Below are 26,686 nucleotides of genomic sequence, written 5' to 3'. Positions count from 1 at the left end.
CAGTCTCTCTTGTAATAATAATTGTCATCTGTCTATTTGAAGGCATTTGATTTCTAAATATTTTTTATAAAAGATAATATGAACATTCAATTCTCCATTAGCATTCAGGCTAAATATGAAATTCAAATTTCTGAACATGGCTCATCTGATTTACTTTTATTACAAGATAAAGGACTAACAAGAAACTTTTAATTTGACAGACTGTTATTGAGTATACCTAATTGTGAAACAAGAGAAAGTATAAATACCATGTTATCTTGAACTAAGCATTTCAGTTCTACTATGGTAGAATTTAATTTGGAATTAAAATCTAAATTTTTTCCAAGTAGCATATAGACTTCATAAAATAATTTGATTTGGTGGTTTCCCCTTTTTTCTCCTTCACTTTAAAAGACATCATTGATTATTTACTGGGTTAGGCAATGGGGATACTCAATTGAACATGACGGGGTCTCAACCATCAGTGACACCATCTATGTTAATAACTTTGAAGGATGATCAAGTTTTATATTTTCATCAGCCTCTTTATTTCTTATAAAATTATTTAGATGACCTGACTGACAATTCCCAGGCTTCACTAACATGCTAGGCATTTTTCCTTCGCTTCAAGAATAAAGTGTCATCTCCTTATGATAATCTGATATATATGATATAGCATCAGGTTTAGATACATAAATTTATATATTATTAGATTAAAATGATTCAAGCTATAGAAAATGCTAACACTCTATTAAAGCTTTCAATTTAACTTTTAGTTTTGTGGTTCTTTATTAATTTCTACTACATCTGTTATTGTATACAAAATTAATGTTTTTTCTTTAAGTCTGGTCATAATACTTTTTTTTTTTTTGGTTATAATACTTTTTGATAGGTAAAAAGTACCTTATTTTTCTTGACTTTTTGTCCTATGTAATTTAATAGAGAGATACCACCTTATCTGTAGAAATTCTAGAATATGGTATTTTGACCTAAAATACAGTTTAAAAGAATTATACAGTATAAGACACAAAATGTGTTTTCCAGAAGATGACTGCTTAACCACTGGAGGCATCTATGGGTTGGAGATCTAAGCACCTCATCTGACAGTAACCAGTAGCAGCCACTATTTATGAGTTGATTTCTAAGGCTCAGAGATTGCTAAAGAGTTCTGCAAATTATATCTTTTGGGTCACTAGTGCCCTTTTAACCTGTAAATGCAAACGCTTTTTCTTGTCATAATATTGTCAGTGGCTTTGAACCACCTTTTGGCCCCTTTTATCTTATTTTTCTGTCAAGCTATTTATACTCTCTTCCTTGGAGGTCTCATTTGGGTCTTGACATCTTAGCTTTTGGAGGATTTTTAAGCTTGTTTTGCTTTATTCCTGAAGCTAGGCTTCCTAAATGTTTCAGGAATGTTCCAGCTTTGTTGTCTTACTAGTATAATTAATGTGATGACTCTGAAGTATCTCTAAAGTATTCAAACAAGCTTTCTCTTCTAATTACCTATCTCTATGAAGCATGGTAGAGAAAATAATTCTTTTAGTCACTCAGAGGCTTTTTTTTAACCTCTCTAATGTCAAATCAATGACTAAATTTACTGATTCTTTCTTTGCAATGTTTCTCACACTTGTCCCTCCCATTTATTGATGTAGTTAGCACATGCTTTTACCTCTTCATGACCTGCCCTATCTCCTGACTAGTTTCTATCTCTAGAAAATCCAGTACTTTTTAAAACTTTAAATCTGCTTCTCTTTTGATATAAAAATCTCAGGCGTATCAGAGATTCTAATAATTTTCCTCTGAATTCCTATTCCATGTCCAAGAAGCAATATCTTCTGCATATCCTACCAGACCAGAAGATTTTTACTTTCTGAAGTTAATTTAAGAAGGTATTAACAAAAAGATGTTCAAAATTGTTCTGTCTTCCCATTGCTTTCAGAGAATAAAATTAACATTTGCTTATCTGCTATAATTTGGTAATCCAGTGTGTTCCAGCCGATTTTTGTATGTTTTTATATTTTTACAGAAACTCTATTCAAGCCTTAAGTGGTTTATTCACTAGTCACTAATTACACCTTGTTTTCATACCTCTACATATTTTTTAAAAAAGATTTTATTTATTTATTCATGAGAGACACAGAGAGAGAGAGAGGCAGAGACACAGGCACAGGCTCCATGCAGGGAGCCTAACGTGGGACTCGATCCCAGGTCTCCAGGATCACACCCTGGGCTAAAGGCAGCGCTAAACCGCTGAGCCACCGGGGCTGCCCACCTCTACATATTTTAAACCAAACCTCAGGGATCCCTGGGTGGCGCAGCGGTTTGGTGCCTGCCTTTGGCCCAGGGCGCGATCTTGGAGACCCGGGATCGAATCCCACGTCGGGCTCCCTGTGCATGGAGCCTGCTTCTCCCTCTGCCTGTGTCTCTGCCTCTCTCTCTCTCTCTCTCTCTCTGTATGACTATCATAAATAAATAAAAAAAAATTAAAAAAAAAAAAAAAACCAAACCTCAGAGTTGTTTTTTTTTTTTTTTTCAGAGTTGTTTCAAAGTCTAGTCCAATACTCACCTCTTCTGTGAGCCTTCCTACCCTTTCACGGCCTAAAGTGATTCAACTTGGCACAATACTTTGCATCATGTCTATGGCATTAGTTCCATAATTAATAGTGAAATACAGCCTAGTTTCTCTTATATTGTGGCAGTTGTTTCTTTATTCTTGTGCTTTTTACAAATTTTGCGCTTTTGTTTTCCCCATTAGACTATACAATTCTTAAAGGGAAGGATCTTACCTTAAAAATCTGTGCTTTCTTACATGGCATTCAGTACAATACTTAAAACATGACAGGTCTAACTTTTGCATTTTATCTGTAGGAGTTAAAGATCTTCTTAAAGTACATTATGTTCTCTAAAGAAGTTGTTCACTCAACTCAGAGGATAGGTTCAATTATATACGAAGTTAGAAGTACTATGCCAAAAAAATCTAATGACACTTTAGGTACATACTTTTTTTCTTTCTTGCTCACTATTACGCTTCCATAATTTACTATTTCATTATTAAATCAATATATTAATCTAACCACATAACAGAAAATCTGAGGAACATGGAATAATATGATAACCTGCTTTCACATAACCATCATTATCAGTTTCATCTATTTTTTTCTAATCTGTTTTTTAGATGATTACATTGTGTAACATATTGTTTTTTAGATGTTACATTGTGTAACATATTGTTCTGCTCTTTTCTTCTAACTATCATTTTCATTGGCTGTATAATATTCCATGGAGTTTTATTTAGCTGATTTCTCAAAGAGTATTTCTTTGTCTTATTAAAGAAATAAGTAACATAATTATATTTAGCTTGGATAATTATTCTGCTGCTTTTTTGGTAAAGGCTCCTGATGTGTGAGATTTTCAACCATCCTACCTACCTCCCTTTGGCTATAACTAGAATAGCCTAAATTTGAAGTAGATTTTTAAAAATCTGTAATAAAATATTTTATGTTAGCAGCTAAATATTTCATCATAGCTGTAAAGCAACTTCTGTTCCTAGGCAATTTAAGTGAGCTGGGGGCCATTTAAACCCTCCTTTCTGGTACAAGATTCTTCCCGTAAGTTCTATTTATTCAAGCATGTGCTTTAAAAAAAAAAAAAACAAAAAAAACACAAAAACCCAATTTTACCCATTTGGTAAATAGCGAATTTCTGAAATCATGCTGACTTCCTGGCTGTCAGTCCCTTCTCCTGACTTGGTTCTAACAGTGTGTGTGTGTGCTGTGTGTAGGGAAGGGGAGTTGAGGGTGAAGGATAGGATGCAACTCACAGATGTATTCAAGTGTATATTAATATAATGAGTTACCACCTCACACCAGTGAGAATGGGGAAAATTAACAAGGCAGGAAACCACAAATGTTGGAGACGATGTGGAGAAAGGGGAACCCTCCTGCACTGTTGGTCGGAATGTGAACTGGTGCAGCCACTCTGGAACACTGTGTGGAGGTTCCTCAAAGAGTTAAAAATAGACCTGCCCTACGACCCAGAAATTGCACTGTTGGGGATTTACCCCAAAGATTCAGATGCAATGAAACGCCGGGACACCTGCACCCCGATGTTTATAGCAGCAATGTCCACAATAGCCAAACTGTGGAAGGAGTCTTGGTGTCCATCGAAAGATGAATGGATAAAGAAGATGTGGTTTATGTATACAATGGAATATTACTCAGCCATTAGAAACGACAAATACCCACCATTTGCTTCAACGTGGATGGAACTGGAGGGTATTATGCTAAGTGAAATAAGTCAATTGGAGGACAAACATTATATGGTCTCATTCATTTGGGGAATATAAAAAATAGTGACAGGGAATAAAGGGGAAAGGAGAAAAAATGAGTGGGAAACATCAGAAAGGGAGATAGAACATGAGAGACTCCTAACTCTGGGAAACGAACTGGGGGGGGGGGGGGGAAGGGGAAGTGGGCGGGGGGGGTGACTGCGTGATGGGCACTGAGGGGGACACTTGATGGGATGAGCACTGGGTGTTATTCTATATGTTGGCAAATTGAACACCAATAAAAAATAAATTTACAAAAAAAACCCCAAAAAACAAATGTATAGAAAATGTGCATTTTGTATATATTAATATTCATAACCTTATTAAATGTCATCTGCTTTTTTGGACTCATTAGCAGTCTTGTTTTTTGATAATACCCAACTAAAAATACATGGACTTTAACAATTTTGTTAAAAACAAGGCACTTTATCATACAAACCACAATTATAAGACAAGTAACTTCAATTTCGAGGTTCTTAACCAGAGGTTAGGGGAGGTATATGTGCCCTCTGAGAATTACATAATGCATATATACTTTTTTTTCTAGAGAGAGACTTATAAAAGGATTTGTCATTAATCCAGCTAATTATGTCAGTCAGCAAATTAAAAGGAATATTTTCATATATTCTATACTTATTTATTTATTAAAGACACCAGAAATCTGCTCAAAATCAAAGTAACATTCAACATAATGAAACTAAAATACAGTACAACACAGAGATGTATGTGGATGTTTCCATCAAATAACACTATTAAACCTGCTTTAGATGCCTTAGGATTTATTTTATCTCTATGACACTGAATGATGGGTTGATTTTGATTCAGTCAACTGAGCAAAGAGCAGTGATAACAATAAAGCCAGTTAAGTCTGATGAAAAGATTCATATTTCTTGTGATCTTACTCTGTGCCCAACACTGTGCTTTACTCACATTCTGTCATTCACTGTAGTCTTGTGAGGTGCATATGATCAACACTGTCATTTTATGGATGAGGAAACAGGCCTCTGAACATGGTGACATGTCATCTGAATTCTGAGGAACAGGCTGAGGTGTTTATTGGCCGAATGAAGAAAAAGTAGGAGGGGAGTGAACTTTAAACTCTTCAGTGTTGGTCATCTAGACTACCTTCCCATCTAATACCAAAATCCTTTTTAATAATAATTGAAAAATGGTGAAAGAGCCATACATGTTTTGGAAGTTCCTAACCAATGTGAACTTGACTTATAGTATGGAATTTTATGGCAAACAGATTCATGTGTCCTCATGTGGCAAATTCCTTGATGTTACTTTACTGCTCTTTGGGATTAAGAGGTAAATAAAAAAATGTTCTTAGTATTGAAGTTTCAAGAGGTCAGGTTAATTCCAATTTTTCTTTTTGGTTCCATAATCTAGATGTATATGAAGACTTCACAACTACTTGGTATTCTCTAGAAAAGCCTCAATAGACTTCCTTGTTTTGCATGTTACTCCTGCAAACAGGAATCTTTTAAGTTCTAATTATACTTTAAACATAAATGTCATAAATTGCTCCTGGTATTAAGGAGCTGACCGCTTACCACATATAATATTAGGAAAGGCATCTTTTAAATCTTTAATAGTTCTGAAGATAATAAAATTATATTCAAGTAGAGGAAATTAAGATGACTAGGTTAGAGACAGGGGTAGAATTTGAAAGATGAAAAGAATCTTACCAAAATCTGCAAATGCTGACTGTCCAACCACCATCATATTTTGAGGTTTTTCAAATATAGTTATAGTACTGACAGAGAAATTTCCATCCTGTTAATGGCAGAAAATTTTGGGTTAGACTATCATAAACCATTCATTTGTCAAGTGTGTAAGAAAGCATTTAAACTGAAGCAGGGAAATAAATAATTTAAGGCTTTTGTTTTACTGCACAAAAATTATTCCACTTTCTTATAATACCTTTATCACAAAAAAAAAAAAAAAAGAAGCTCTAAGCTCTAAGTTGATAAAGATTGCCTGGAGTGCTTTCCTTGGTGTCCCTTCTAGTTTTATATCATTTACTTAATCTTCATTATAATTTCAGGCATAATGAGTGTCTTCTACTTTCAAGTACCATGAAAATGGTAGTATATTTGGTATATTCTTTATATTTGGAAATATAAATAAGTATAAAAAGATCATTCCTACCTTGAGGGAGCTTATAGTCCAGTTGGGACATAAGATATGTCAGGAAAATAGAATTTCTGAACGTAATATATATAAATGGTACAAGTAAGTGGCAAAGATACTATATCTTACAGATTTCAAAGAAAGAAGACCTCTGTTGGGCATAATTAAGAAAAAAGTTAAGATTCAAATGAGATAAGAATTCCACTCTTCCTTAAAGAGCCAATTTCTTAGCAACTCAAGTTGAAGTATCATTGAGAAAAGGGAGCAAAGAAGACAACTGGCAGGTATTAATGAGAGGTGGCTAAGCTAATAAATAAGAACAAAAATCCATGAGAGATCCTTTATTTCAATTACTCTTTCCAAAATGGAGGTACACATCTTACTTATAAAAATATGCATTTCTTTAAATTATTATTTCCTTTCTATAATTTTAGAGTATGACACCAGAAAAATCAACCAACACACTGAATTTGGGATTTGGAGCACTTAGTTCTATACAGAGCTCTCTTCTTATCACTGACATCTCTATTCACTATTTGACATACTGACCCTGATTATGACATACTTTATACAGATATCTATCTATTTGAAAAATATTTTTAAAATTAATTTTTCCCCTAAGGATATTCAGATTTGCATGTTAATTTCTTAATTTCATGTGAACAAATCCCTTCTGATATTTACATAGAAAGGCACTGCTGCCTTGAAAACATGAAGACCAAGTGCTTGGAAAATGAGTAAGTGGGTAAGATTTGTTTTGTGATGGGCAATTTTCCAAACATTTTAACACTCCATTATCTACATTCAGAAACATGTTTCCCCTACAATTATTAAAGTATCTGATATGCTTTTTGAATGATCTTTCTATAGAAATCTTATTTACATAGTATCTTAAACCTTATGAATCCCCTCCAGTGTGAGTACCTGAAATTACATTATAGATATATCAAAGGTGCCAAATTTCTGACTAGAGTGTCAAATGCTTTTGCATTTTAGAAAGATCATAGCATTGGGTGTACAGTGGACATAATGGTTCTAGAATGAATGGAGAAAAATCTCTTCTAAAATACATCAGCTTTATGTACTAAAGTGGAGTATCAACCCATTATACTGATTCATGTGAACAAATTACCCCAATGAAGTTCTGTTAAACTTAATAAATATATCTAGAAATATTTCTGGATATAACCTCATGATGTATCTCCATCAAGAAACACTGAGTACTTTCCAGGTGATGGCCTCCCATGTCCAAGATGTCATATAAATTCTGAACCCCAATAGAAGGAAAGCAATACTTCCTTCCAACCACTGGAGAAAGAGAATATATTTTTGCTATGGTGAGAATATGCAGAATACATTCTACAAACAACATAATGGGGGAAAGACAATATCTTATCAAATTTAACTTCCCTTTATTATTATTATTTGTTCTCTACTCCCATTTGGTAGTAAAACACTATATATAATTCAATCTCCATTCAAATTAGTGTCATTTACATATGTAATAAAAATGATTCAACAAACTTCATCAATATGTTTATGAGGTAACACATTTTAACATGATATATAAGTACACTTATTTTCAAACATGAAACTTCTATGTACTTGTTTAATGTAGAAAATACAAGTACAGCATCAAGACTTTTAATATTGAGAGAGTAGAATAGTCTGGTAGAAAGCACTAGACATAGAATTAGATGACAGGGATTCTAGTCTTGCTTTCATTGGCAAGTTGTACTGCTTTGGAACATTACTGTTCTGGGTCCTAGTTCTTAACTGTTAGTAAGGGATAAATGTACCGCCTACTTGAGGGTTCTAGAAAGGATCGATGCAATGATAGATTAGAAAGCATTCTTCAAAATGTGAAGTTATCAGGCACTTACATGGTATATTTATAATGGCAGTCCTGCGCTTATGAGCTGCAAGTACTTTTTTCATGGGCTATCTGACACTAATACAAGGCATTCTGTCCCATTCTTTACCATGCTGTTCTTACTGGCTTTCACTGTATCCCTGCAAACCAAAGCTGAGCTAAGTTACTAGTGGTTCTGCTGCAGTTATGTCTTTTGTCTTTCCTTTTGCCTATCTGGTTTCTGAAATGATTGTACAATGAATGACTTAAAGGTAGAAATTTTAGAGACAGATTTCCTAGTTCAACTTTTAGCTCCACTGTTTACTGGTGTTCAGATATGTATGTTAGTTCTTTCCCATCTTTATTTTTTATTTTTTTATTATTTTTAAAGATTTTATTTATTTACTCACAAGAGACACACACACACACACAGAGAGAGGCAGAGACACAGGCAGAGGGAGAAGCAGGCTCCATGCAAGGATCCTGACGTATGACTTGATCCCGGGACTCCAGGATCACACCCTGGGCCAAAGGCAGACGCTATACCGCTGAGCCACCCAGGGATCCCCTGAATATGTTAGTTCTAATCTAAGCATCTGTTTACTTATCTTGAAAATGTATTTTTACAAAATTTCTGTGAGGATTAGTGAAATAATCCATATAAAGTGCTTAGTAGAATATATGTACATAGTATCACTTAGTTAACATTAACTATTATTGCTAGTAGGAACACTAATAGTAATATCAGTATTTCTGTTACCAAAACTACCACCTACCACTGAAATAGCTAACCCACTGCCATTGACAGAGGAAAAAAACCTGCCATTTTCTGCTTTAATTTCAACCACAAATGCAATGTTTTAACAAGTACCTCTCTGTAGATGACTACCTATACTCTGGCCTGCACGTTTTTTTGTTGGCTGTTATTTTTTTTTAGAGAAAGAGAGAGAGAGAGAGAGAGAGCGTGAGTGCACCAAAGGGGAGGGTAGAGGGAGAGAAAATCTTAAGGCTCCATGCCCAGTGTGGAGCCTAATGTGGGGCTCAATCTCACAATCCTGAGACTGTGACCTGAGCTGAAATCAAGAGTTGGATGCTTAACCAACTGAGCCAGGTGTCCCCAGTCTGTATGTTTTAATATTTAATGTTAAAACTGTCATATTTATAATTTATGAAAAAAATGATAAAGAAGCAATAGCTGATAGCTGTTTTGTGTCTACATCTTTATTCATATAAAGCAATGATTCTCAACAGGGGTGATTTTGTTCTCCAGGGGATATGGGACAATGACTGGAGACCTATATGATTGTCACAATTGAGTCAGGCACTAGCATCTAAGTGAGTAAAAGTCAGAGATACTGATCAACAACCTATAGGACACAGGACAGAACTCTACAATAAAGAATTATCTGGACCCAAATGGTAATAGTGCCAAGATGAAAAATTTCTGACATAAAGGGTGGTAGGTAAAGTCCAATGACTTTGCCATTCTTGTCCTAGTTGTTCCCCTTTGTGACACTTACCTAGTCTCTTCTCTGAGTTCTAGCATTACATTTCTTCCTTTTTTATTCTTTTTCAAAGTTTTTTTTTTAAAAGATTTTATTTTATTTTATTTATTTATTCATTCATTCATTCATGAGAGACACAGAAAGAAAGAGAGGCAGAGACACAGGCAGAGAGAGAAGCAGGCTCCATGCAGGGAACCCGATGTGGGACTCGATCTCAGGACCCCAGGACCACACCCCGAGCTAAAGGCAGATGCCCAACCGCTAAGCCACCCAGGCATCCCATTTTTAAAGATTTTATTTATTTGAGAGAGAGAGAGAGAGAGACAGAGACAGAGACAGAGAACGTATAGGAGCGGAGAGAAGGGGCAGAGGGAGATGCGGACTCCCTGCTGTGCAGGGAGCCCGATGTGGAGCTCCATCCCAGGACTCTGGAATCATGACCTAAGCCAAAGGCAGCTGCTTAACCGACTGAGCCACCCAGGTGCCCCTAAGTCTTATATTTCTAACCATCTCCTTGATATGTTTCTTAGCTAAAATAAGTTTTTTCCTGTCTCAAATTAGATATTTCATTTGTCTTTTCTCTTACTGGTCATTAGTAGAAAACACAAGCTAAACTTGCAATAATGGTCTTTCTTTCTTATCACATTTGTCCCTTCTAGGCCTTTCCCAAATGAATCATTCACCTTTTTACCAGGTTATAGTAAATTCCACCTAAGTGATCTCCCCATCTCCAGATCTTCCATGCAAACTTATCTGATAGCAAGATAACTGCAATAATGAAAGCTCTTGTTCATCTCACCTTCAGTCCTAAATTGTTTTAAAGCTTAAAAGATCAAATTAGTTTAGAAGTGAAAGCTTCTGCTGATCTTATCTGAACTAATTCTTATAATCTTACCTTCCAGTATCTTCTCATGTTCTGGCCCAAACCAGCCACATTTTACACACTGAATATGTCCTGGGTTTCCTGTGCCCTCCCTTGCCCATCTCTCTCTTTTTTGTCACTTCCTATCACTAGGTAGGAACCTCCTACCACTTGTACAAGTGAACATCCTGCTCACTTGTACTGGCCGTTTTAAATACCATATTTTTCTTAAAGTCTTCCCTGATGATCTTGGGTGGATCAAATGGTAGCAACTACTCTGTCTTTGAGCTACCTGCAGCATGAGGTTTTTATATCTCATCAAACCAGCCAGAGTTGCCCATACTCCCATCTTACCCCTTTTGACTTATAAGCTCCTTTAAATTTCATGCTTCCTAGAGCACCTATCTGGGACTTTGTGCACACTGACATTCTAACAAGATTTGCTGAAGTTCTAGTTCTTCTATGTAATATGATTTCAAGGTTGGTTTTTTTTTTTTTTTTTTTTTTGGCCGATAGTGAATACTACAAATTGTCTGCCTAATCTCTACCTGAAAATACTCATCCATTTTATAAAACCTACACTTTGATGTTTTATAAAACCTAAACTAATTGATATTGAGTCTACATTTCCCTTAATTTGTACCAGTGATTTATTAATGTTAACATGGGGACCTTACTCATTCAGTGTTTTACAGTAAGAACAACCACTAGTCTCCACTGTCCAACAGTCAACTTATTAACTTTCTTTAAAGACAACAATAATGAAAATGATAAAATCAAAGTCTAGTCTCTTCTTGACAATTTTTCTACTACATTGCTTTACTAGGTTTAATTCAGCAGGCTGCCACTCCTGAAAGATCAAAAGACATACCCAACTTTCCTAATATATAACATAGAGTTATACAAACTGAGAAAACAGAGGAATATTTTTCAAATGAAAGAACAAAACAAAACCACAGCAAAATAATTAAATGAAATAGAGATAAGCAGTATGTATGAAGAATTCAAAGTAATGACCACAAAGATACTTATTGGACTTGAGAAAAGAGAGTAGAATCTCAGTGAGATAAGAGATTGAAAATATAAAAAGACACCTATAAGAAAGGAAGAACTCAGTAACAAATTTAAAAAGCCCTAAAGTGAATCAGTAGATTAGAAGAGGGAGAAGAAGAGACTAGCAACCTGGAAGATAGATAATAGAAGCAACCAAATTGTACAACAAAGAGGAAAAAAATAAGAAAAATTAGAATAGACTTAGGGAAGTCAGTGACATCATCAAGCATAATAACATCTGCATTATAGGGATCCCAGAAGGAGGAGAGACAAAGGGGCAGAAAATTTATTTGAAAAAATAACAGCTGACAACATCCTTAATTCAGGGAAGAAAACAGACATCCAGATTCAGCAGGCCCAGAGAATCCCAAACAAAATCAACCCAAGGAGGTCCACACCAAGACACATAATTAAAATGGCAAAAAGTAATGATAAAGAGAGAATTTTAAAAGCAGCGAGAGAGATTAAAAACAAACAAAAACAACAGTTACATTCAAGGAAAACCACATAAGGCTATCAGCTGATTTTTTCAGCAGAAAGTTTGCAGGTCAGAAGGGGGCAGAATAATATATTCAAAGTACTGAAACGAAAAACTGCAACCAAGAATATTCTACTCAACAAAGTTATTATTCAGAAGACAAGGAGAGATTAAGTTTCTCACAGACAAGTTAAAGGGAGTTTATGATCACTAATCCAGCCTTTCAATAAATGTTAAAAGGGAATTCTATGAGTGGAGAGAAAAGGCAATAATTAGGAGTAAGAACATTATGAGAGTAAAAGATTTCACAGGTAAATACAAACATAATAAAAGCAGTAGATTAATCACTTATAACACCAGTTCAAAGGCTAAAGGAAAAAAAACCACTAAAATCAATTATATCTATAAAAATCAGTCAAGGGATTCATAAAATAAAAGGATATAATATGACATCATATACAGAAAACATGTCGGGGGGGAGAGTAAAAATTTAATGTTTTTAGAATGGGTTCAAACTTAAGAGACCATCAACTTAATGCAGATTACTGCATGCATAGGATGTTATATATGAACTTAATGGTAGCCATGTCATCAAAAATTTGTAACATACACAAAAAATAAAGAGGAATTAATCTAAGCGTATCACTAAAAGAAAAAAAAACCCATCAAACCAAAAGGGATGACAACAAAAGAAGAAAACAGAGAAGAAAAACAACCATAAAACAAGTAACTTAATGATAATAAGTACATATCTATCAATAATTACACTGAATGTAATTGTAAATGGACCAACTAAATACTTCAACTAAAAGACAAAAGGTGACAGAATGGATAGAAAGGGAAGATGCATCTATTATATGTTGCCTACAGGATTCATTTCAGACCTAAAAACACGTGAGATGGAAAGTGAAGGGACAGAAAAACATTTACCATGCAAATTCAAATGAAAAGTTGAGGTAGCAATCAATATTTATATCCAATAAAAGACATTAAAACAAAGACAGTAACAAGAGACAAAGAAGAATACTACATAAAGATAAAGGAAACAATCCAACAATTGTAAATATTTATGCAACTAATATGGTAGCATCTAAATATGTAAAGCAAATATTAACAGACATAAAGGAAAAATCAATAGGAATACAATAATAGAAAGCTTTAATACTCCGCTTCCATCAATGGATAGATCATTCAGAAAATCAACAAAGAAATAATAGCTTTGAATGACATATTGAACCAGATATACTCAGAACAATTTACCCAAAAGCAGTGGAATACTCATTCTTTTCAAGAGCACATGGAACACTGTATAGATTAGATCACATATTGGGTCTATATTAAACAAGTCTCAATAAATTCAAATTGACTGAAGTCATATCATGTATCTCTTCTGACCATAACAGTATGAAACTAGAAATAAATCATAGGAAAGAATCTAGAAAGGACACAAATATATGGAGGCTAAATAACATGTCATTAAACAATGAATGGGTCAAGGAAGAAAACAAAGTGAAAAGAAAAAATATGTGTAGACAAATGAACATGAAAAAAAATTATCCAGAATCTTTGGGATGTTTGCAAAAGCAGTTTTAAGAGGGCAGTTTATTGCAAGAGAACCCTCAAGGAACAAGACAAAAATCTCAAATAAACAACCTAACCTTGTACCTCAAGGAACTAGAAAAGAACAACTAGAGCTCAAAACTAGTAGAAAGAAAAAAACCCCCAACAGATTAGAACAGAAATATCAGAAATAGAGATTAAAAAACAAAAGAACAGATTAAAGACTCAAAAGCTGGATCTTTTAAAAGATCAATAAAAAGTGATAAACCCTTATCCAGACTCATCCAAAAAGCAAAACCAGAAAGAAAAAAAAGAGCGAGAAGACTCAAAAACAAAATCAGAAACGAAAGAGGGGAAATAACAACCAATACCACAAAATACAAAGGGTTATAAGATAATATTATGAAAAATTATATGCCAATAAATTGGACAACCTAGAACAAATGGAAAAATTCCTAGAAACCTGTAACATCCAAAACTGAATTGGGAATAGAAAAATTGACTAGATTGATTACTAGTAGTAAAATTTAATCAGTATTTAAAAAACTCCCAACAAATAAAAGTCCAGGATCAGATGGCTCTACAAGTGAATTCTACCAAACATTAAGAGTTAATATCTATTCTTCTCAAACTATTCTAAAAATAGAAGAGTAAAGAAAGCCACTCAATTCATTCTATGAAGACAGCATTATCCTGATACCAAAACCAGACAAAGACACTACAAAAAATGAAAATTACAGGACAATAACTCTGATGAACACAGATGGAAAATCCTCCACAAAATATTAGCAAACTGAACCAATAACACATAAAAAGAAATCATCCACCATGACTGCAGGGATTTATTCCAGGGATACAAGGGTGGTTCAGTATTTGCAAATCAATCAGTATGATAATATGATATTAACAAGAGAAAGGATAAAAACCATGTGATCATATCAGCAAATGCCTAAAGAGCATTTAAGAATATACACACATCATCTGTTCATGATAAAAACTCTCAGCAAAATAGTTTTTTTTTTTTTTCAAAATAGTTTTAGAGGGAACATAATAAAGGCCATATATAAAAAAACCCACAGCTAATATCATATGCAATGGTGAAACACTGAGCTTTTTTTCTAAGATCAGGAATAAGGCAAGAGTGTCCACTCACCACTTTTATTAACATAGTATTGGAAATCCTAGCCATAGTAATAAAATAAGAAAAATAAATAAAAGGCATCCACTGTTAAGAAAGAAGAAAAACTTTCAATTTGCAGATGACATGATACTATGTATAGAAAGAAAAAACTACTAAAAACATATCAAAAAACTACTAGAACTGATAAATGAAAGTCACAGGACACAAAAGAAGTATACAGAAATCTGTTGCATTTCTATATTCTAAAATGAAGTAGCAGCAGGAGAAATTAAGAAAATAATCCCAATTACAACTGCACCAAAAATAATAAAATGCCTAGGAATATACTTACCCAAGGAGGTAAGTGACTCTCCAAAAACTATAAAATGCTGATGAAAATATCTGATGGTGACACAAACAAATGGAAAGATATTCCGTGCTCATGGACCAGAAAAGTCAATATTGTCATAATGTCCATTCTACCCAAAGAAATCTAACAATGTAATGAAATGTCTATCAAAATACAAACATCATTTTTCACAGAACTAGAACAATCCTAAAATTCATATGGAACCACAAAAGACCCCAAATAGCCAAAGCAATCTTGAGAAAGAAAAAAGAAGCTGGAGGTATCTTAACTGTATATTTCAAGATATAGTACAAAGCTATAGCAATCAAAACAGTAAGATACTGGTACAAAAATAGTCATATAGATCATTGGGACAGAATACAGTCCAGAAATAAACCCACACTTACATGGTCAATTAATCTTTGAAAAAGAAGGCAAGAATATACAAGGGGATAAAGTTTCCTCAACAAATGGTATTGTATAAACTGGACAGCTACAAGCAAAAGAGTGAAACTGAACCACTTTCTTATACAGAAGAATAAACTCAAAATAGATTAAAGACCTAAATGTGAGATCAGAAACCATAAAACTCCTGAAAAGAAAATAGGCAGTAATTGCTTTGACATTGGCTGTAGCAACATTTTTTAAATATGTCTAAAGAAAAAGCAAGAGAAAGACAAGAGAGACAAAAGCAAAATTAAACTGTTGAGACTCTCCCAAAGTAAAAAGTTTTGCACCGTAAAGGAAACCATCAGCAAAACAAAATGCAACCTACAGAATGGGAGAAGTTATTGGCAAATGATATCCAATAAAGGGTTAATATCCAAAATATATAAATAATTTATATAACTCAACACCAAAAGAACAAATAATTTGACTGAGAAATAGGCAGAGGGACTGAATGAACATTTTTCCAAAGAAGACATAGATGGCCAACAGACACTTGGAGAGATGTTCAACATTACTAACCATCACAGAAATTAAAACTATTAGATACCACTATATACCTGTCAGAATGGCTAAAATCAAAAACATAAAAAATAACAAGTGGCAAGGATGTGGAATAAAAGGAATCCTCTGTGTTGATTATAATGCCAACTGGTGCAGCCTCTGTGGAAAACAGTATGGAAGTTGCTCAAATTATTAAAAATAGAATCACCATATCAACCCAAAGAAAACAAAACTATTAACTTGAAAAGATATAGGAAACCCTATGCTTATTGCAACGTTATTTAAACAGTCAAGATATGGAAGCAAACCAAGTGTCCATTCATAAAGAAGATGTGTGGTGTATATATACATAATGGAAGTACTCAGCCATAAAAATGAATGAGATATTACCATTTGCAATGACATGGATGACTCTAGAGGGTATAATGCTAAGTGAAATAAGCCAGAGAAAGACAAACGTCATATGATTTTACTCATATGTGGAATTTAAGAAACAAAATGAACAAATACACAAAGAGAATTGAGACAAATAAGATATAGCCTCTTCAATATACAGAAGAAACTAATATTTGCCAGAAGGGAGATGGTGAGGGGATGGGCGAAATAGATAAAGGGGCTTAAGAGTACAAGGATCCTGATGAGTACTTAGAAGTGCACAAAGCTGCTGATTCATTATATTATATACCTGAATTTAACATAACACTTTGCTGGTTATACTTTAATGAAAAGAATAATAATTTAATGTAGGGAAAAAGAAAATCAGGCTAAGAAGACAACGTACACTAAAAAGTACTTAATAATTTTATATACACCTTATATTTATGTGCAATAGGCTTTTTATCCTCCAGATGGATAGTTTAGTCAAAATCACTGATTTCCTCATTTCTAATACCTCAAGATTCACTTTAGGTATGTTTCCAAGGCCACCTAAAAACAAATGCCCCCCAGCATTGGGAGATATAATTTACAGTAATCATTATGTATATAACAATTATATTTCTATCATCAGTAAAACAAATATAATTATATTTTTAAAAAAGTAAACAAAAATAAATTTTTTTGGTTTCACAGCCTTTCTCCCTTTTCTCATGTTAAAAAAAAATGATAAAATTGCTTACTGTCGAAGTCCCATATAGAAGCTCTGGTCTTGTCTACACATAGCTTCTCCATTCATCCTAGTTTCTTTCTATGAAAAAATCTGAGTCATGATCAACACCACTGACTATACCTTAAGACATGGCTGATTATGAATTTCCTTCCACAAGCTTTTATGGTACAGTTTTTAAGATCTGCTTATTTCTCATCTGTATTTTAATAAAAATATAAAAATGTTATAGGTTTAATTTGGATTGAATAAAATATAATCATTAGTAAATAGGAAATCAAGAGATCTAAAATTAAAATTTGTTAAGTGTCTACTGTGTGCTTGGCACTTTACACACATTATTTCATTCAATCTTCACTAACATTATATGAAGCACTCTTATTCCTGTTTTGCATATGAGGAAAGTAAAATTTAAAACCTGACTATTGCTTGATGGATGTCACTCAGTTGGCCAATTTGGCCTGTCCTCAAATCCTATCCTCTATTATGTAGCCTGAAATTCAACTTTAAGATTTGGAGTGGTCTAATTCTTCATTAATTAATATTTCATATAATCTATATCAGGCTAAAAGTAAAATAAAATCATGACATCAATTTTGTTTTTTTTTTTTTTTTTTAATGACATCAATTTTGGAATCTTCAACTTGCAATTAAAAAATACATATATTGGGATCCCTGGGTGGCTCAGCAGGTTTGGCGCCTGCCTTCAGCCCGGGGTGTGATCCTGGAGACCCGGGATCGAGTCCCATATCAGGCTCCCTGCATGGAGCCTGCTTCTCCCTCTGCCTGTGTCTCTGCCTCTCTTCTCTCTCTCATGAATAAATAAATAAAATTTAAAAAAAATATATAAAAAATATAAAAAATACATATATTGGGAAAGACTCCTTAATCTTGGTCAAGTTGGCAATAAGTTTAGTGTGTGTTGTTCTTACTTTTTTTATATAAGCCTGAAGGCAAGGAGGAAAAAATTAGTTTTTTAAAAAGGGGTTTCTTCAGTAAACCATCATGCTGACAAATTAAATGACAGTAACCTCTCTCAACAGCTGACAGCCTAGCAGGGGCCCTGTTAACATTCGCATTAGGGCAGACTGATTGGTTTAATTGGCAGTCATGCCTAAAAACCTGCAGTGGAATTGATGCTGAATGAATCATTTCCTTCAGCAATATTCAGCAGTTTGAATGCAGCAATGCAACCAAAGGCTCTTAAAGTTGTTCTATTTATTGTTGAAACCAACCGACCAAGTGATTACCTTCATTTTATTTTCTAAAATTGTGTGCTTTTACTGAAAGCCATCATTTAAAAATGCTTCAAAGAAGAGATTTCTTACCACATTTTCCCATATCTCAAACTGGAAGGTACTAGAGGCAGACAATGTCGTGAGGAATAAATCTAGAAGGAAAATAAGAGAATTGTAAGTTTTGTTACTAATGTGTACATTTAAAACAAGAAATGCATTATGTAAGAATTAACAGAGTTGTAACTTAAACATAATTTAAATTATATTTTCAGAAGCTTGATCCCAACCAAGAAAAGAAAACAGATGATCATGTACTAGTACAATTAATAAAAATGTATTTAAAGGGAGCATCTGGTATAAGTCCTTCAAGAGCATTATTTTTAAGAACAGTTATGTGTACTAACTAACCTTTTTATCTTACACATTTTTATTTTAAGGCAGACTATCACAAAATATCTGAATCAGAATCACATTGTGCTTTTTCACCTAAAAGCTATGCTTCACTATATATCATAGTTGGGTTTAAGAATTATTTTAAATCATATAATTACAGCATCCAAAGTCTTTAGTACTCATGTTAAGTGAAGAATAAATTGTATTTTAAAATTTGTTGTTGTTGTTTTTTAAAGATTTTATTTATTTATTCATGAGAGACACAGAGAGAGAGAGAGAGAGAGAGAGAAAGAGAGAGAGGCACAGACACAGGCAGACGGAGAAGCAGGCCTCATGCAGGGAGCCCAACGTGGGACTTGATCTCGGGTCTCCAGGATCACACCCTGGGTCGAAGGTGGCGCTAAACCGCTTAGCCGCCTGGGATGCCCTGTATTTCAAATTTTGAATAGAACAATTGTCTTCATATAGTCCAACTAAACAAAGTCTGTTTTACTGAAAAGTACAAGATTTTTAATAAAATTTGTTGAAAAATAATAGGTTGACAGTCAAATCTAACATCCTATTAATGCAAAGGCCAGGTGAACTGCAAATCTATTCTAGTAGCAGTATTTATTATGTTTGCATAATGGCAATTTTACTTAGTGAATATATAAAATTTCAAAATGATGAGTTGACTCATAAGAATATTAAAATAACATTATTCTTTTGTGCTTTAAAAAATGGGACTTACTCAGAGTGATATGCAGACCATCTCTATTTTAAAGAAAAGGCTTTTTTTTGCCCCATGAAATATGTTTAGGAAAACTATCTTTTGCATTTTAATGTGTTTTCTGTAGAGCTTTCATATGAGGTTAATGACACTGATTTATGTAATAATTATAACAATAATTTTCATGGAATCTCCAGAAAGCTAAGTAATTTCTTCACTGTTATAATTAATAATACTCAAACTCCTGATTCCAAGCAAGTGGAACTATTCTTTCTGTCAATGTACCAAATATCTCTGCATTTATTTTTACCACACTAAGGATGCTTTGCCTGTGGATATACAAATGTAGTCTTTTATGAAGGTAATTTCTTTACTTGGTCAAAATACACTCCCAATGAAGTGTTTACTTCCATACTCATCTAGGAAAACTCCCTAACAATACCTGAGATTTGTGAGATGATGTATCTACAGCCAACATCCTCTCCTTCTAACATTGCCAGCAGCATGATGAAAAAACCTAAGTGCATATTTCATGTCATTCCTTCCCTTCCAGGATCTCTTTTTCCCGTGTGAAGGAGGTATACTTACCTAAGTTTCCATGCTCATTTCCTGCTACTTCCTCATAAGAAACTAACTCTCTGGAGTATCCTTTTATGTCACAGCCATCTGGTGTCCTCACTGTTCCTGAGGCTCTTCCTCTCCCTACGCATAGCTTTCCCTCCATTGCTATTTGACTATTATATCTCAATGGGTATGGTTATTACAAAATTCCATTATATTCCAGTTTCACATGTCTTGCCTGAGCTGCTTCTTTTTCTATTTTTAAGATTTTATTCAGGAATGCCTGGGTGGCTCAGTGGTTGAGCATCTGCCTTTGGCTCAGGTTGTGATCCTGGGGTCCTGGGATTGAGTTCCGCATGGGCTCTCTGGAGAGAGCCTGCTTCTCCCTCTGCCTATGTCTCCGCCTCTCTCTCTGTGTGTGTGTGTGTGTGTCTCATGAATAAATAAATAAAATCTTAAAAAAAAAAGCTTATTGGGAAGAGAAGGGTTTTATGTTAAAGCATTTCATTAAAAATAAGTATGACTGACTACAGTGACTCCTGTCTTAGGAATGCTTAAAAGCTGTTTTTATCTGAAAATGTGGGTAATCAGTGTAAGAATGTGATTAGGGATTAATAGCCACAGAGATTTCTAAGAACCACTTATGACTTGCCATGTCAGTGCAAGCTCTGAGCTATTTGAAAGAAGACAGACAATTACACTATTATTATATAAAACAGGTGAATTTGTTCAAACTGAAAACATTACACTGTTGAAACTCTGGACGTATTTGAGAAGAAATGAGGAGGCATCTTTCCAACAAGGGATCACAGGCCTGTTGCCCTGATAAGCCAATTAGCTTTGTAGGATTGGAAGAGCTATTTTGTTACCACGAATGACCAAGCAGGGATAGTGAGAAGAGAGGGGTAGCTGGTTACCAGCAATCTATCACCATTCCTGGAAAAATGACACAAAATGTTTTTTTCTGTTGGTGTTGCTCAAGTCTCAATAGATTTGTGTAAAAGGTGATAAATTATGAGTTTTCAGCTCTCCCATTCATAATTAGAAAATTTAACAACTATAACTAAAATGACTGTTGATTCTATTTTCATAGCTTCATGAGTTATTAAGATTTTGAAATATAGTAAAGTGAGAAAAGGCATTGGAAGTACCTTGTAAAACATTAAAAAATTCATTTCACTATTCAATTATACAAAAAGGTTAGAGAAAAAAATAAATGATTCATTATGTGGAGAAATAGAGATAATTAATAATTAACAATTCAAGATGAAATCAAGCCTCTTACTTTCAATGAAATGATAGCTAGAAAAAAAATTAGTCAATAAAGCAACCAAGTTCTCACCCTCCTACATGGGTAAAAGTAATTCACACAATCTCATGAAAGGAAATGTACCAATGAAACTGTAACAGATGCTGTGACATGCCACCCAGATCCCCTCTGCATGAAAGACTTATTCCTTCAGCCTCTGGAAATGCTGCTGGCAGACAACCCTATGTAGTTGGCCTTTCTGGAACAGCTTTGGGTGAAAAGCTGCTACCCTGCCAAAAGCTGCATCCCCTTCTGCACTAGCCTACATTCAGTAACTGGTCAGATCAGAGAAATAAAGGCTACATCCCACCATCATCACTCAGGACAACTCTGCAGGGCCACAGCACATTCAGAAGCCCAAGGTCAGATGAGGCTTTTATTGGCACTAAATCATAGCCAAGCTCTGCTTCCTTCCCATTTCCTCCAGCAGTACTGACTATAAGAGCACTCCCTAAAATTAAACTTCTTGCACACTAGTTTTCATTTCAGAGTCTCCTTCCCAGGAAACACCATCTATAACCATTGATACCAAAAGTGATCTGAGAAAGCAAATACTAAGTACGATTTTAGAGTTGGATCACCTAAAAAGCTATGCTAAGAAGGATTCTTTCAGTGGGGTCAAGCAGTGCACAGATAGCCATACTATCTTTTACCGGGATGGTATTCTGGTAGAAGGCAATGCACTAGTGAGTGTGGTACTTCAGGCTTTTGGGGAAGTGTGGGGTAAACACTAACTATAAGGATAGTGAAATTAGATGGCTATTGCCAAGCTTACTTGAGGAAATAGTGGAGAGACACAAAGGCTAAGCATGATTGATGAGAAAATAAAAGCTATGTGTGAAAGCCAGAGGGCCTCTTAGGTAGCATCTAAAAAGGTTCTCATTTCCTGCAGTAGGAGGGCAAAAACTAAGACCAGAATTTAATGGTAAGAGTAGAAGATCTCCCAAGAAGGTTAAATTCTCAACCCAAGCCAGTCTGCTATGGTAAGGTTAGGGTCCTAGCTGGGAAAGAATGATACTAGACTCATGAATTAGGATCATCTGGGTGATGAACCTGAAAGTCTTTGACCCTCGGATTCACTTGACCTGCAAAGCTTGCATAAAGTGATTGAATCTTCACTGTTCAAAGCCGGTATTTGCTCCTGTTTGAATATGATGTTCTCCCTAAAGGCTAATGTTCTTTCTTGTTTAAAGATGATGAAGACGATTCTGCTCCCACTGGGGAAACTCCCAATTTCTTACAGTTTGTCTCATCCTCTCTCCTGGCCACTAGGCCACAAAGTGGGATTAACCCTGACCAGGAATGTGATGTACATGTAAGGGAAAAAGGAACTATAGCCTGAATTAAGTCCATGACTTAGTTAACATGTAGTGGCAGGAGCCAGGAGAGTATGCATGAGACTATATTCTGAGAGTGCTTGATCAAGGTAGGGGTAAGGGGTGGGGAAAGGAAGATGAGGTGTGGGATGCAGTAGAATAAAAATTTGGGGTTGGCGCAAGATGATTACACTGGATCCTTTCCATCCTAGAGAAGGCAGCAACTTACTTTACAGGAATAGATCACATTCTGGATGATTTTTCCTGTCTTGGAAACTATTTTCTAAAGTGCTAATAAAAACAGTATGATGATATAGCTGACATCACTGGCATTCACTTGAAGAAATAATCCTTAACAAAAGATCACATCATGAATTAGTGAAAAATTCAGGATATAAACCCCAAACTCAGTTAAATCCTCTTTCATTAGAATCTTGTATCAAGTAAAATAGTGAAACTATTCAACGCACATGCACTTTCTTCCCCAGAAAATACAGACACATAGTTGAGTAAGTGTATACTAAACATTAAATGGTATTGCTTCAATTATCTCCATTCATAGCTTGAAAGGATTAAGCTACTGCAGTTTTAAATGCTGCCAAGTGCTGCACAGCCTTCCCTTCAAATGAAAAGCCTTGTTAAAGTTGGCATCAAAAGGAAGCCCACTTAGGAGTTTTAAAAACTAAAATTGGAAGTTTGACTATGCAAACTAAATCACGTTAGGAAAAATCCAAACAAAGCTTTATGATTGTGATCAAAGTTTAAAGTTAGATGGTAGTGGGCACCTAACACCCTTTAGATATACTATAGTAGGAAAGAAGAGGTTAAAGATTGTAATTTCCAGCACTGTATCCTTTCAGTGTGAAATCTTCATGTTTTAAATGTTGTGATGGTAAATTTTTTTTTAAAGATATTGAGAGACAGAGTGAGTGAGAGAGAGAGTGAGAGAGTGCACAAGCCAAGGGCAGAGGCAGAGGGGGAGAGGGAGGGAGAGGGGAAAGCAGACTCCCCACTGAGCAGGGAACCAGTGCAGGGCTTGATCCCAGGACCCTGGGATCATACGATGAACAGAAGGCAGACAATCGCCTGAGCCACCCAGCTGCCCCTTGATGGAGATTTTAAAATATCATTTAGAGTTCCTGAAGAAATTCTCCCTGAATGATGAAAGTTACTATATTTCCAAGGGAGTAAATACTATGGTTCATTTGGAAAAAAAAAAAAAACAGTTAATAAAACATTTTTAGTATTTTCTGGAAGCTTCAGGTATTTCCACAAAGAATGGTTCAAAGCAGGATCACAGTTTGCACTGTTTCAATGCTTGAGCCAGGAGGACATGCCAAGTTCCTGTTTACATCTGTTTGATAGTATCTGGTTGTATTAGGGAAGATAAGCATAAGTGTGTAGAATAAAAATATCTTTCTCCTGCTTCCCTTGTTCATAGAAAAGCACACTGAAGTCCACATGACAGCTGAAATAGTAAAGACAAATGAGCTCTTCCTCTTTCCGGCATCAGTTTAACTGAACTGTGGTTCAGAGGTCATCAACTCACATGTTATAAGGCATAAGCCCCCAATGTAAGTAAGTTAATAGGTCCTGGTACAACCAAGATGATCAGATAGTAAAAAGTCATAGAGCACAAAGAGCTGACTACGATCTCAGGATGGATGCGACAGTGGGAAGTAGTGGACTTAGAGGAAGCAACAAGAACCAATCAATGCCCAAAGGTGACACCAACTAATTAGCTCCAGGCAATGACGGTTATGGAAATATGATTTTTTAAATATGAGAAATTTTATTTTAAAAACATTGAAATCTAATTCAAATATGTTAAGCAGTAAGGGCAAGAAACCAAAAACATTTCTGCAGGCTCCAGGTTTGATTGGAACCTTTGATACATTACTGCTTTGCTTACATATCTTTGGGCATAGAACCAGCCCTACCTCCTATATTCCTATGTCAAATATTACTGCCAAATCATATTCTGTACAGATGCACTACATTTAATAAGATGATATGAGGAACCTGTTTAAATGGATTTCCACTCACAAAACAATGTTTAAAGAAGAAGTATAAGTTTCTAGGAATCATTTTTCAATTTCATTTTAAAAAATATTTTATTTATTTGGGAGAGAGAGAGAGCATGTGTGTACATGAGAGAGCACAAGCAGGGGGAGGAGTAGAGGGAGAAGGATAAGCAGACTCCATGCTGAGTGTGGAGCTCAACACAGAGCTTGATCCCATGACCCTGAGATCATGACATGAGCTGAAATCAAGAGTCAGACGCTCAACAAACAGGGTCACCCAGGTGCCCCTCAATTTCATTTTTTAAGTTCATAACCTTCTATCTAGAATTCACTTCCCTTTCTTTTTCCTATCTTGAAGTACTGGGCCCCAAATGAAGATTCACTATACTTAGCAGAGAGCTCTAACTACCTCCAACTTAAGTAAATGTGCACAAGATGCAGAGAGACTTAGACACCATACTCCGGAACACAGGCACACATTACAAGCCCTCAACCCTGGGCAAACAATGAACAGCCCCTCCCTCTTCCCTCATTAGTCAAATCATTTTTAGAAGTTCTTTTGTTGTAAGAAAATAAAAAGACTGGATTTATTTCTTTCAGATTGTGTAGGAACATGAGAGTATCAGGTGAAAACAAGACACTCTAATAGGCTGCTGGCAGCACATGATGAGGGGGCCCAATAAGCACCCTAAAATAAAATGATTAAGGGGGTTTTAATTTCCATTTGATGAGGATTATTGACAAATGAAGAGTGGATATATATTATCTACATTTTTACTATAGGAAATTTATTTTTCAGAGCTTGAATGTTGAATTTTTTTTAAATTTTTTTTTTAATTTTTATTTATTTATGATAGTCACAGAGAGAGAGAAAGAGAGGCAAAGACATAGGCAGAGGGAGAAGCAGGCTCCATGCACTGGGAGCCCGACGTGGGATTTGATCCCGGGTCTCCAGGATCGCGCCCTGGGCCCAAGGCAGGCGCCAAACCGCTGCGCCACCCAGGGATCCCGAATGTTGAATTTTTTTAAGAGAATTGTAATCAAGATAGTTATAAGTTAATGATCTTCAAAGTCTTAGCAATATTTTCAATTCTAGTGTTTTATATATCTATCTTTTAATTGAAGTCACATATTTCCTCTACTCAGAGGTCAGAGTATTAAGGAACCAGGAGGATTTTTCAGTTTTAATGTTCTTAATCTTGTGATGTTTCTATTATGATTATGATTCAAAATTCCAATATGAGAAGACACTTCATCTTCTAGAAGAATCCTCTGTGTTCTGAAGGTAAAGAGTTCATTAGAGATGATAATACTTAATGATGGAAAGAACTGGAGAACTTGGCATTAATTACCACTAAGATTTTCATATTTTCCATCAACTCTCAGTAAAGTAAATTTACTTGAATGAAGGTTTTATAAGACAAATTTTAGAACTGCATTTGGCCTGCTGTTTTTTCTCAGGGCAGTGAAGTCAGTCTGTATCCATTTGGCTTATCTAATAAGGCTACCTACTTCCATTAGTTCCTTTCATTCCAAAATTATGATCCTTTAATATCACGTTCACTTATGTCTTATTTACAAATTTATAAAAACAGCATATTGCCAACTGTTCAACAGCTGCCTACACAGCACTAACATGGCATCTTGGATTTGAGTACTTATTGCCTCTGGATAAAAAGACTGTGGAAACAACAGGTGTTGGTGAGGATTCAGAGAAAGGGGAACCCTCTTATACCTGGTGGGAATGCAAGCTTATGCAACCACTCTGAAAACAGTATGGAAGGTCCTCAGAAAGGTAAAAATAGAACTACCCTACCATCCAGCAATTGCACTACTAGGTATTTACTCAAAGGATACAA

The 26,686-nt window shown here is 35.0% G+C and overlaps 1 protein-coding gene across 3 annotated transcripts in view; it reads right to left on the bottom strand.

The window, feature by feature from the left end:
• ITFG1 (integrin alpha FG-GAP repeat containing 1) overlaps positions 1-26,686 on the bottom strand; it is a 291,396-nt gene that overhangs the window by 190,310 nt on the left and 74,400 nt on the right. For all 3 annotated transcript variants that reach the window (XM_025448125.3, XM_025448124.3, XM_025448123.3), the window contains exons 7-8: positions 18,606-18,667; positions 5,998-6,085 (exon numbers count right to left, since the gene is read on the bottom strand). In XM_025448125.3, the coding sequence (XP_025303910.1) occupies positions 5,998-6,085; positions 18,606-18,667 (150 nt within the window). The remainder of the gene's footprint in view (positions 1-5,997; positions 6,086-18,605; positions 18,668-26,686) is intronic.

Source organism: Canis lupus, chromosome 2, assembly GCF_003254725.2.
Source record: "Canis lupus dingo isolate Sandy chromosome 2, ASM325472v2, whole genome shotgun sequence".
In the NCBI taxonomy this organism is placed as follows: domain Eukaryota; kingdom Metazoa; phylum Chordata; class Mammalia; order Carnivora; family Canidae; genus Canis; species Canis lupus.
This window is presented reverse-complemented; position numbering and strand designations above follow the sequence as displayed.